Consider the following 11,300-nt stretch of genomic DNA (forward strand, 5'->3'; position numbering starts at 1 on the left):
TCCAACTGGATAAACTTCTCCGAGTTCCTGTGCAACAAAATGTATAAAATACAAGCTAATTCCTAACTGTTATTTAGTTACTGAGGGGCGGGGGTGTTGTTGTCGCTGCCTATTTTGTAGGTAATGTGGCCAGGCGCCTTGATTTGAATTTGGCGAGTGACGTTTGTGATTTCATAAATGGGACACCATTTGTGCGTCCGATGAACCCTATGCCCGTCGACACAAATTTAACCATTGGTCCTTCCCCATTCAGAGAACCACCTGCAGTTTTGCGGCCCCCCGGTATGTGGCCCTTCCTCCCCGACTGTGTCTCTATCTCCCTAATTTATTATAAGTTATTTGTTTTCCACCCAAGCGATTGTTATGGTGGCTTTTTAATCCCCTATACTTACCCCCTGTTTTCATGTGTGTCCAGAACTCACGCAGAGCAAATTGCTTGGGTGGTTTGCTATAGCTCCGCCAAATAAACGCCCAAGGATGACTACTGACTACTCGATTGCAAACCCGGTTGGAGTAGCTGTTTCTGAGATGGAGGGGCGGAGAAGAGATGAGTGTTTCTATGCAATGGCCATGGATTCATCAGTCAATGATTTATTTAGGTATGTGCAAACATGGTGGACACTTGTTTTGACATATTTGTTGATCGGATAACCAGCGCGTGTGTGCGCACTGCAAAAATCTGCATATCATGAACAAAATGGATTTTGTTCCGTGTGCAGGGTGTGGTTCAAGCATGGGCGCCCATATCTCATTGAGATGACTGGTGAGGAGGTGCTGGAAGAGTTCCACATCGATAAAACACTTGCCCAAAAAGGCCTTGACTCCATTCTACGTTTGGGGATCTGCCCCCCGGCATCAGGGAGACTGATCATTGGGCCTGATTAGGCGGTGAGTGTGTGTCCACATCAATTAACTTGTTTTCCTTGGTTTTGTTTAGTAGCAGTTGTCTGGATGAAGTGTAAATGTTTTTTGCTTGTAGTTCAAAGTTTCATACACTAGGGGGTACTGGAGGAGAGCGGATGTCCGTGCAATGTTTAATCAACTACCACCCGGGGTTTCGTGCGAACTGGTTAGTGATCAGATTTTCCTCTTCCATTTAGTGGATGTGTTGCATCAAGTACCGCCTTTTCGTAGCTATCTTGTTGGCTTTGTTATTCTAACTGAATCAAAAAACAGGGGCTGGTTGTGGTGTACCTTGGTCAAGGGTGGAGTCTGTATGTCTTTGACACGCTGCGAAGGGTTCTTCATTTAATTGATCCAAACATTTGCAAGCCTGCTGAGAGCCAGATGAAAGCAAAGCACTTGCGGAATGCAGAGGAGCTGTTGGATGCATTCTTGAAGTGTGGTGAGATGTTCTGGGGGGAGGGGAAGGTGCCACACAATGGATGGTCTTATTGTTTCCACCCTACGTGCACCTATGAGAGGTCAGTTTTGCTTGCCGCAAAACAATTTGTTCCTTTCTGCCTTCATATGTTCTAACAAACTAGTTTTTTGTGTTGGGGTTCAGCTCTGACACGGCTATGCAGGTTGTGCACCACATAATCAACTTTGTCCCTGGGCAGCATCCGATGAACTTGACTGAGGTGTGTGGCTGCAAATTATCTTATGGTGGGGCGTGAAAAATGTTTTGGTATGATGTTTTGCTTGACCTTTTAGTTTTGTCGCAGTCTTCTTCAATTGCTGTCAAGAAGAAGCTTCTTCAGGCCCACCTCACGATGGTGGGTAACACTGGCAGCCTACCCTGCCATGTTGAAGCATGATTGTCATCCCAAAAGGTCTGGGTAACCACACAGATTAACTCTCTGTGCCCCTGCATATATTGCAAAAGCAGGGACTTTATCTTAAGTTGGTCACCATATGTTTTGTGTATCCTCCCCTTCAGCTACTAGATGACTGTGGTCCGGGAAACATAAGATATTGTAATATTATCAGTATTGCCCAGTTACTATCCCAGTTTGGTGGGTGTTTTAAGTATTTGCGAACCTATGATATTGTAACCATTTCAGTGCGGAACGGATAAAACCATAAAAATATTTAGCGAGTTTGTTGCTTCTTTGCTATCTGTAGTGTCATGGTTTTGTTTTTCCCATGTCTAACTGGTAGTTTATTGAGACAAGTTGGTGGGCGACATTGCTGAACAGTTCAAGAAGGTGGCTGTACTTTCAGCTCGTACTGGTTATTTCCTGTCTTCAGTTTAATAAGGTGGCTGTACTTTCAGCTCGTAAGGATTGATAACGATTTCAGATCGTCCAGGGGGGAGTCCTGCTGTGGGTGCCAAGTTTTCACACGGATTGGATTTGTTTGTGCCTTTTTGATATATAAAATTTGATATATAAAATTCTGCCTGGGTGGTGGCAGGGCCATAGTTGCCGGATGATGTACAGTACCTGATGCTGGCTGTGTGGTGGCACTGACGTATTTGCCAGATGAGGCACAGTAACCGCTTCCACCCCCATGCAGTTGTGCTTGTGGGTGGTTATGTGCCCACTTCACTCATTCTGGTGCGGGGAAAATGCGCGAATGTGGAGTTTAATGGAAATGACATGTTGGGCAGACGACAAAACTTTTGGCGGATTTGCACTTGGCTTAAAATTACATGGCTGTCCTGGGGGCATCTTCCATAGTTCAATTATTCTACAACGAAGAAATAAGATAAGTTGGTTCAGTACCTAGATGGTGGTTCTGTTGTGTAAAGTGACCAGATTGCATTGTAGTCAATGAAAATCTTGACAGTTACCAAGTTGTTATTGTTTGGACGCTGCGATATTCAGGGAAATGTAAATGTTGCTGATTACAAGAAAAATACTAGTTAAAAGTAGATACATAATGAGCGACCACGGGACACTTGTTCTACATTATTATCCAGTGCCGTCCTAGATACATTAGAACTAACACTCTTCGCCACACCTAAACCCCTAAGTCTTTCATCGTCTCATTCAGAGCGTCGGCAATGGTGTCGAGTCCTTCTAGCTGCAGAGGGGCGGTGTTGCCTTTCATGTGGATCAGCTCGATGAGGAGCGAGCCCCTTTCGTTGGCGATAGCTGCCTGTATATATGGCCAGTCATGTAATTAGATTTGTCTCTCTGGATAAAGTTGTCTATTTAGTGCGAATTGTTCTGAAGTACTGACCCTGGTAAGTGGTTTTGCCAGTGAATTCCCTTTGAATTGTCTTAGTAGGTGGACGACACACAGGGCACTCTCTGGCCTATGCACAAAACGCGTTGTCGAGAATCATAAAAATGGCTAGCAGTCAGGAAGAAAGGATCACATGATTGACAAAAAAAATGAACAAGTGTTGGGTAGTAGTTTGGCTTCAACATGCGTACCTTGTGAATGTTGTGGTAGACAGTAGAGGTGACTTCTTCGTCCATGAATGTCTGCTGCAGTGCCACTCGGTGAAGAATTCTTCAATGCAATCAAAAAGAGCGTCGTGTATCTTGTCAGCCGCGTACATAAAACAAGTTTTCCGTGTTGTGTCCTCTGTCTGGTATGCCATTGGGTCCATTATGGTTATCACGTGGGCCATCATGTCCCAGTTGAAGCAGCACCAACCATGTTGCATGACGGCGGGGATTGTAACCTATTACATAGGGTGAGAAAAATGGAAGTGAGGCTTATGTCAAGCATCGGCATTGCTTGGGTTCTGATGCAGTTCTACCCACTGTAAGAACAGAGAAATTTGGATGAAAACAATTCTGGAGACATTACCATCCGACAGTTTGCGATGTTGCACTTCACTTCATTTTCGATGACTTGCCTTTGTATTGACATGATTCTTGTGGTATTTTCCCCTGCAAAGGCGTGACACTAGCATGTCACCCAATATAAGAAAAAAAGGTTAGAATATATCTAGAACTATGGCAAGAATGTGGACAGTGTCCTGTAGTTGTGATTTCATACCGCAAAATCGGGCTCGAGGAGCAACCGGTATAGTTCGTCGGGGCTGGCACGGTGTGCATGTGACTCCATCTGTCCAATTCGCCGGACGATCAACGACCCAAGCTCGTGGTCCAATTCAGAACAATTGCATATTTGTGACTTGATGGCATTGCCGCTGACTGCAATGATCCGTGGGTCAGGGTGTGAGACCCTATCCTCGTGAAAATGGCATCGGGGGAAAACAGGTCAGCTTAATCTACTGGGCGCGGCAGGGTCGTCGCGCCGTCCACGCTTGCTTATCTTTGGAAAGTACCTGGTATTGCTTACCTTGCTAGGTCATAGGGTGTTCTTGATCGCATCCATTCTCTGATGGCTTTTAGAACGCACGGCCCGTGTGCGCACCAACCAGTTGCTCGACCATGGGTCTTTGGTGAAACCGGTGTGGGTAGCTTTGATCTTTGTTACAGCCGTGATGTTGACTTGACCAAAGACAATATGTCCCTCGGTGTCTCCAATCTCATTGTTAAGCATCATTAGCTGGCCCACTAGGTGGTCTGAGTGTGTCTTTGTCGCCGACGTAGGTGAAATCAGAGTGGCTTTTCCATCCTTCTTAACAGGCGTACTAGCTTCATTGTGTTCGTCTATGTCCAATTCGAATGATGGTGCGTCTGCGAGCATTGGTGATTTTATTGCCCTAATGTACTTGCATGGACAACCTATGAGAACTGCATATTATCAATGGAGGAAAACATTGGCAACCTATTACCTGGCGCGTCGTCTGCCCTTGCTCGCTTTTGGCCCCTAGTAGGTGTTGTGAACAATTGGTCGGCGATGGTCAAGACCACTGGTTTGGCGCATTTAACGGGCGTCAAGGATGGAGATGACAACTCCAGCCTTCTTCCAACTATTTGTTGTGCGAGTCTGCTCGGTGCTTCTGCGTTGTGTGAACCTGCATAAACAACACATTTTAGTTCAGGCTATGTGGAAAAAAGGACAGCTATTTTAGAGTCATCACGGCCGGGTGTGTGTGTGGGGGAGTGGAGAGTACCAGAACCACTGACGCCTGGTGCGGTTTTGACAGCGCGATAAGATGCATTGGATGCGGGTGTTGTCAAATTTGGTTTGACAGTGTACACCTACAGCAGTTTTTTTGTGAATCGAATGTTCTCAGTTGCAATGTTCCTTCTCATTTCATTTGCGATATGCACACACTTTGCGTTGTGCTCTTTTAGTGCCCATCCTAATGGAGAAGCGGCCTGCAAAATGTAGGCAGATGTTAGGTTGTTGTGTGGAGGTGGCCCGCACCAATCTCAGTCTAAACAAAGATTTTTTTTGGCTTTGGTATGTGGTGGGTGTGGATTGTGTCTCACCAGCTCTGGGTTTTGCATCTGGATCCAGCGAGCGTAGTCGCCGGGGCTGAATTCGATGATGCTTTTATGTGTCTGTGCAAGGTTGCTTGTGTCCGCATTGGTATACTCTCCCCGTCGAGTGGTCTCTGGGTTGTGACTGACGAGTGCATACTGATTTGCTGAGCCTTCAGCCTTGTGCTCCATTGCTTTCTTCTTGCCATGCTTCTCGTTCTGCCAGTTGTGCCATGTGTAGCACATGGCATTCCAGTGTCTTGCCTGCATAAGGTTGCGCGTAGTTTAGTACGTGCCGCGCTATCATAGTTGTGGTTAAACATACATAGCTGTTACCTCAGGGACTATGAAGATTGTTCTCCCTAGCTTTCTTGCTGAGCACACGAGGATCATCCGTTTCAGGGTCTCCTCGTCGAATAATTGTATTCGTGGCATTGTCGTTTGCTTCAAGTTCATCATGCCCAGTTCAACATTATCTAGCATGAACACATGTCGACATGAAAAGCACATGCTGATTATGTTAGTGCAGAGCTTCAAACAAATCGCCAAAAAGAGCATTCCGTAACTTTGGGGGTTTTATTTTTGTGAATTTGGCCTATCCAACTGTGATTTTGAGGGATTTACCTGAAAGAAAAGGTGACACCCAGAGAGGTGGTTGGGTGTTATGTTTGCATCTGTTTCCAACTTCAGTTTGCAGACTGCTTCTAGTAAAAAATTGAATGAATATTTGCACCAATTGAAGAGGGAGATGTTTGCTGCATCCTTGATGGCAGCCCAGTAGTCGATGGTTGAGTGATCATATTTGGTGCACGGTGCGAACAGACTGCCCATCACAAAAACAACAAACGCCATCTTGAAGGAATCCTTTTCTAATCGGCTGGATAGTTCATTTATTTCCTTGCCGATGAACACTTCGAGCGAACTTAAGCTGCGATCAGATTTCTCTGTCCACCCTATAGAGTTCCTGATGAACTCGATTGCTTCAGATGTGATGTCTGCATCTTTCCCATGGATGTCTCATTGACCACATGGGATGCCAAACACTTTGTGGAAATCCTGTGGATAAAAAGTAATTGGCGTTCCGCCGTGTCTCAGGATGATGCAATGCTCTTTCACATCCACCTTGGTCATGAGGAACTTGCTGAACATGAGATTGATTTTCTGAATCATGGGGATATGCAATACACCCTCAAAGCCAATCTCCTCAACCAGGAATCTTTTGTAATCGATAATGCAGCAACAACCTCTGTTACTTTCTGAATAGCTATCCTAGATGTGTGTTTAGTGGACCTGCTTGTCGATCCCGACGGAGCTGCTGCTTCTCCTTCGTCTACCGGCTGCTCTCCATCTCTTTCCATTGTGGGCGTGGTCTGGATCTGCCGTCTGACTTGCTGTTCTCCTTCTTCCATCGATCTGTGTTGTGCGAAAACCTGCAGGGGAGGAGGCACGGGGGGGGGGGGGGATGTTTCAGCTATAGTTTGATTGTTGTGCTGGTGACCTCGGAGATGTGGTTCAGAACTTACCTCGCTGCGCGACGAACCCCCGGCAGCTCTGTCGCCTGAATCCGCCGGCGAGATCCTCGTTTCTCTGTTTCGCTAATGGATACTGCTTTCGATCTGCTGTGTCTGTGCGTGTGCGAGGGGTGCGTGGCATGTGGGTACAACGTCTTAACTCTCTACGACATAATGTGGTTGGGGGTTGGGGGTTGGGTTCTACCGCGTGTAGCACATGCCCCACCTAGTCCTGGCCATGGGAAGCCCGGCCCGGCCGGCCCGGCCCGAAAAAGCCCGGCCCGGCCCGGCCCGACGCTGCCCCCGGGCCGGGCTCGGGCCTAGTTTTTGAGCCCGAAGGCCGGGCCCGGGCCCGTCGTTTTTGCACTTTTCTGAAGGTCGGGCCGGGCCGGCCCGAAGCCCGGCGGGCTTTTAGGTGTTCGTGCCGGGCTCGGGCCCAGAAACACAGGCCCGATGGCCGGGCCGGGCCGGGCCCAGGCCTGGGTCTTTTATGTCGGGCTTGGCTAGGCCCGGCCCGAAGCCCGGCCCGGCCCGAGGTTTGGCCAGGTATAGCCCCACCTACGCACCCGTGGGTTCGCTTTTTGCCAGTGGGAGCGTTGGAATTTTTGTCTCTGCACATCTTGGCTGATGCATGTGATGCACGCCGCACAGGTGATCATTAGCTTTTTTTCGATAAAGGGTGGATTTTATTGACTCAGAATGAAGCATCAAGAAGATACAAATACAATGAGCGCACATCCGACCTCTGCATAGCTAGGATGCACACAGCCAACACCAACGCACACACACGTAAACACGCCGACAAGTAGCAAAGTCATATAAGACCAAAACTATGCCTAAGCGTGGAAAAAAGAAAAGAATCCCAAAGCGATCAAGACAGCGATCGACAAACTACAACAATGACCTTATCCGCACCAACATCTTTTGACACACACTGACAACGAGAAAATTTCTTCAACAGCAACGCCTTCATGAAGAAAACGACACTCAAGTGTCGTCATCACCTGATCCAACCATCAACGGCCAGATTCTGAGCTTTCACCCTGAAGAACAAGTCCAAGCATATCCGAACAATGCCTTCAATAAGGTAACGATGCAAAAACATTGTCATTGCCAGGTAAAACCATCTCAGTTCAAACCTTGGTTTTCACCACGGAGCTCCATACTGGGGTACTCGAGAAGCACCACCAAATCAAAGTCAATTGTGTTGTCATCATCACTTTTCCATGATCCCAGCAATCACATGCGCTAAAGCACAATGTCATCTCTGCACACCCATCCCTTTGCGTCAAGTCATCATCCACAGATTGCATCATGCCGTTGAAAACAAGCTGACGGAAGTGAGAGCCGCCAAAACTCATGAAGGAGCCTTCCGGCTGCATCCCACAACCACACCAATGCTAGTTGCCAGCAGCAGCCAATGATTATGGGCAGAGAAACAATCAGTGTCCACCACAACCCACTAATCAAAGATCGGCGGTGCCGCCATGCAGTTCTAGCTCCAACCTTGAAGCAATCACCACCTGGGAGCAGTCCGCTAGGCCAAGCCGGAACCAACAGCTTTAGCAGCACATCCCCGGTCAGGATCTGACACCTGTGCAGCCGCCAAGCAGAGACTGCCTCAAGCGGCAGCGAACACCGGGAGCCTACAACCAATTCCACTTGTGAGGAGGCGCATGGCTGCATCACAGCAGGGGATGAAGCCAGCCAGTGATGCCGCAAGGACGCAACCGCCGCGGACCGCGGCCTGCACCACGGCGAGATGCAGTTAAACCGTCAGCGTCCTCCAAGGCACCCAACGCAGCACACCGGCCGCCACACACCTCGTCAACGCAGCAGCCAAAACGGGCGTGCGGTCAGATTGATGATGTATATCAGCCACGGTCAGATCTCAGATCGGGATGGGAGGTAGAGAGATGGATGGGAAGGGAACGAACATGCAGCCCCGCCGCCGCCGTCAGCACCGATGGCCTCCTCCGGCGGCGGCGGGTGGGCTTGGTCGATGATGGGGAGTTTTCTAAGCGGCGGCGGGGAGGCCTCCGGAGTCGCCCGTGCGAGCGACCCGGGAGGCAGTTGCAAACGCACCAGGTGATCATTTGCCGTGCGAGATTACAAATGTTTGGACTGCACCGTACTATGGCCTCAGTCAAACCTAATAAACTACATAACCCATACTGTCAGGGAGAAGAAATTAAAATCTTGATCAGGCCGCGCTTCGTCATGGCTGGTTGTATGCCACACTGCTCAATACTGCCCGCCGGCTGACTTGGCAAGCACCACGAAGAGCATTGCCAGGCAGATCATCATGGTGTTCCTCGCCATGCTGCGTATGTCATCCATGGCGCGGCCCATTCCGAACATGACGTTGCTCCCTCCTCCGGCCGCCTCGATGAGTAGGTTAATGCCAACCCCGGTGATGTAGAACGCGTATTGGTCCTCCCACAGCCAAAATTCGCAGGGGGCTCCGTCCTGCGCGTGGTTACAAAACTGATCAGGGAACAAAAACAGTGGAGTAATCTTCTGCTGCATGTGTGTTCCGTGATACTTACTGCCTGGTTCGGGCACTTGTAGAACCGGATGCCCGGGTTATGATCCATCCCAGATACGAACCACCTGGTCCTCGTCCTAGTGCACCTTGGGCACATGATCAATGGTAGCGGCGGAGGAGGTGCCCGGAGACGCCGCGCCGATGATGAACTGCTGGACATCTTGGCATAGTTGCGGGGGGTGGATGGGAGTGAGAGATGTTTGTGCATGCTTGACTGAGGCCGTTGCGCTCGCTGGTTCCTGTCCAGCAGTTGCATCGTCTTTAAATACATCCTCCCCAAGAAATGTTTATGTTATACAGTGTCTCAGCAACGATAGTATTCCGTCCTCTTCCCTGCGATGTACAGTCCTATGAGCAGCGGCTTGTCAGACTGACCTGTCAGGTTGGTCCATCTAAATACATCAATACGAACCATATCGTTCTCCCGTTTCTCTATACTAGTAAGCTTGCACGTGCAATGCACGTCTTGCTTGCACATGCAAAGGTAAATAACGACAAACCATGATTAGATCAATGGTGGGCATAGGGTCCATTGATTTCTCAAGAAACATACTATGAGCAGAAAATAATGTAATATAAATGAATAAATAATTGGTAAGAAAAAATATGATCCGAATAAAGGTTGCATAATGATGGAGAAAAATGTAACATATGTTTTGGATAACAGTGCCCAACCATGTTATGAGTTTCGTACAGGCACTTGAAATTTGATTGTGAGATATTCTCTATTCCTAGTCGATAATGCATAAAAATACAACTAAAAAGGGATATAAAAACCAAGCAATTATCAGCTTGGGCAACATTATCTCATCTCTGTTGAGATGTCTTCACCAAGATTTCGTTCTCTGCTTTTTCTTTACCCAACTTAATTACTGGAAAGGTATTTAAGTTGCTCATTGGTCAGCACACTACATGGCAGATCAATAATACTACCACTGTAAATCACTAAAAGGAGAGGACACTTCGCAAACATGTCTCATATTTCAGTATACTACTACTTTAGTACTTACGGCACGTGTGGGAAGATGCAACAACAATAAAAAAAAGGTTTCTTGTCCCTGTAAAATCAGTGAATTATATCTAGATCACATATTTACTCCATTCAATTGAACTAATTTTGACGAATATCAATTTCAGGTCTAAAATTTCAAGCTTAATGAAAAACAAAATGCAATAGGCATAACTGAATAATGGGTACATGATAGTAGGTTAAATAAGCCCATACAACTTGTGGTCTATGGAAATAAGAATTAGAATTCAAGCTCATACAAATAAATAAATAGATTATCAAAAAGCTATATCAGGTTACAGAGCAACAATAGTGCTACCATGAGGTTGCAGTGAGGAATAGTGGAAAAGGAATAAAAAGTTGTGTAAGCATGAGAGCAAACTTCACCAATAATTTTTGTGCCAGTCACATAGCAGGTGCATTCCTGTTCTGATTAAATCAGATAACCAATGATGGAATAATCCCATTAAAGGGGATAGTTGCATTATTGTTCATGTTTTTCTTCACCGCAAAGATCATATATCTGAGTGTAGCATCTGCAGCTAACTTTCATCACCTCCCGGACCGTCGTGGTAGGTTGTTGATAACAACAGTAACACAATCGCCGCGAGAAAAATGTGTGATGTAGCACAATGGTGACACCAACGCCTCCCGGCTGTGCCCTGCCACCGGACGGTGCCCCCATCTAGGAGTACACAAGTTGCCCCACGCCAAGCGAGATCTTTCAAATCTTCTCTATCATTGTCATTGCAAAAGGACTTTCATCAGTGGCTCGCTGACAATCTCCCCCAAACCCTACAAGAGATTCAAGTAAGTTTAAACTTCCATTTTGCACATATGCAATTGAGTCACTCACCTTGCTAGATTAGATCAGATCTACTATCCATACCTAAGCCCTCCGAATTATTGTATTTTCCTGGCCAGATAATGTGTCAACAAGCTTGTCCCTTCATATTGTCAAACACGGGCTGACTGGACCATCTACTTTGGTC

General features: G+C 47.2%; 2 protein-coding genes and 1 long non-coding RNA gene across 7 annotated transcripts; 1 reads left to right on the top strand and 2 right to left on the bottom strand.

Annotated features, from left to right (window-relative positions):
- The first annotated feature begins 297 nt into the window (after positions 1–297).
- LOC123137569 (uncharacterized) lies at positions 298–1,416 on the top strand. Its single transcript, XR_006468351.1, has 3 exons — positions 298–888; positions 980–1,069; positions 1,177–1,416. It is a non-coding gene; the product is annotated as an uncharacterized lncRNA (long non-coding RNA).
- A 1,317-nt stretch (positions 1,417–2,733) lies between these two features.
- LOC123137567 (uncharacterized) lies at positions 2,734–6,937 on the bottom strand. Of its 5 annotated transcripts, XM_044557384.1 has the most exons (12): positions 6,764–6,890; positions 5,865–6,670; positions 5,577–5,716; positions 5,250–5,504; positions 4,928–5,135; positions 4,646–4,828; positions 4,207–4,547; positions 3,901–4,090; positions 3,709–3,807; positions 3,327–3,580; positions 3,130–3,205; positions 2,734–3,045 (listed from the first exon to the last, which is right to left on the bottom strand). In XM_044557384.1, exons 7-12 carry the CDS (start codon positions 4,236–4,238, stop codon positions 2,908–2,910), a joined length of 789 nt encoding a protein of 262 aa, XP_044413319.1. In that variant the 5' UTR covers positions 4,239–4,547; positions 4,646–4,828; positions 4,928–5,135; positions 5,250–5,504; positions 5,577–5,716; positions 5,865–6,670; positions 6,764–6,890; the 3' UTR covers positions 2,734–2,907. The 5 variants fall into 5 exon arrangements, 3 of the variants coding, with proteins under 3 accessions (XP_044413319.1, XP_044413318.1, XP_044413320.1); XR_006468350.1 differs by having other exon boundaries at positions 3,130–3,243; positions 5,577–6,670; XR_006468349.1 differs by having other exon boundaries at positions 3,901–4,058; positions 5,577–6,670; positions 6,764–6,884.
- A 699-nt stretch (positions 6,938–7,636) lies between these two features.
- LOC123134260 (uncharacterized) lies at positions 7,637–9,513 on the bottom strand. Its single transcript, XM_044553537.1, has 2 exons — positions 9,301–9,513; positions 7,637–9,220 (listed from the first exon to the last, which is right to left on the bottom strand). Exons 1-2 carry the CDS (start codon positions 9,505–9,507, stop codon positions 8,996–8,998), a joined length of 432 nt encoding a protein of 143 aa, XP_044409472.1. The 5' UTR covers positions 9,508–9,513; the 3' UTR covers positions 7,637–8,995.
- Positions 9,514–11,300: the final 1,787 nt, after the last annotated feature.

Source organism: Triticum aestivum, chromosome 6B, assembly GCF_018294505.1.
Source record: "Triticum aestivum cultivar Chinese Spring chromosome 6B, IWGSC CS RefSeq v2.1, whole genome shotgun sequence".
Classification (NCBI taxonomy): Eukaryota; Viridiplantae; Streptophyta; class Magnoliopsida; order Poales; family Poaceae; genus Triticum; species Triticum aestivum.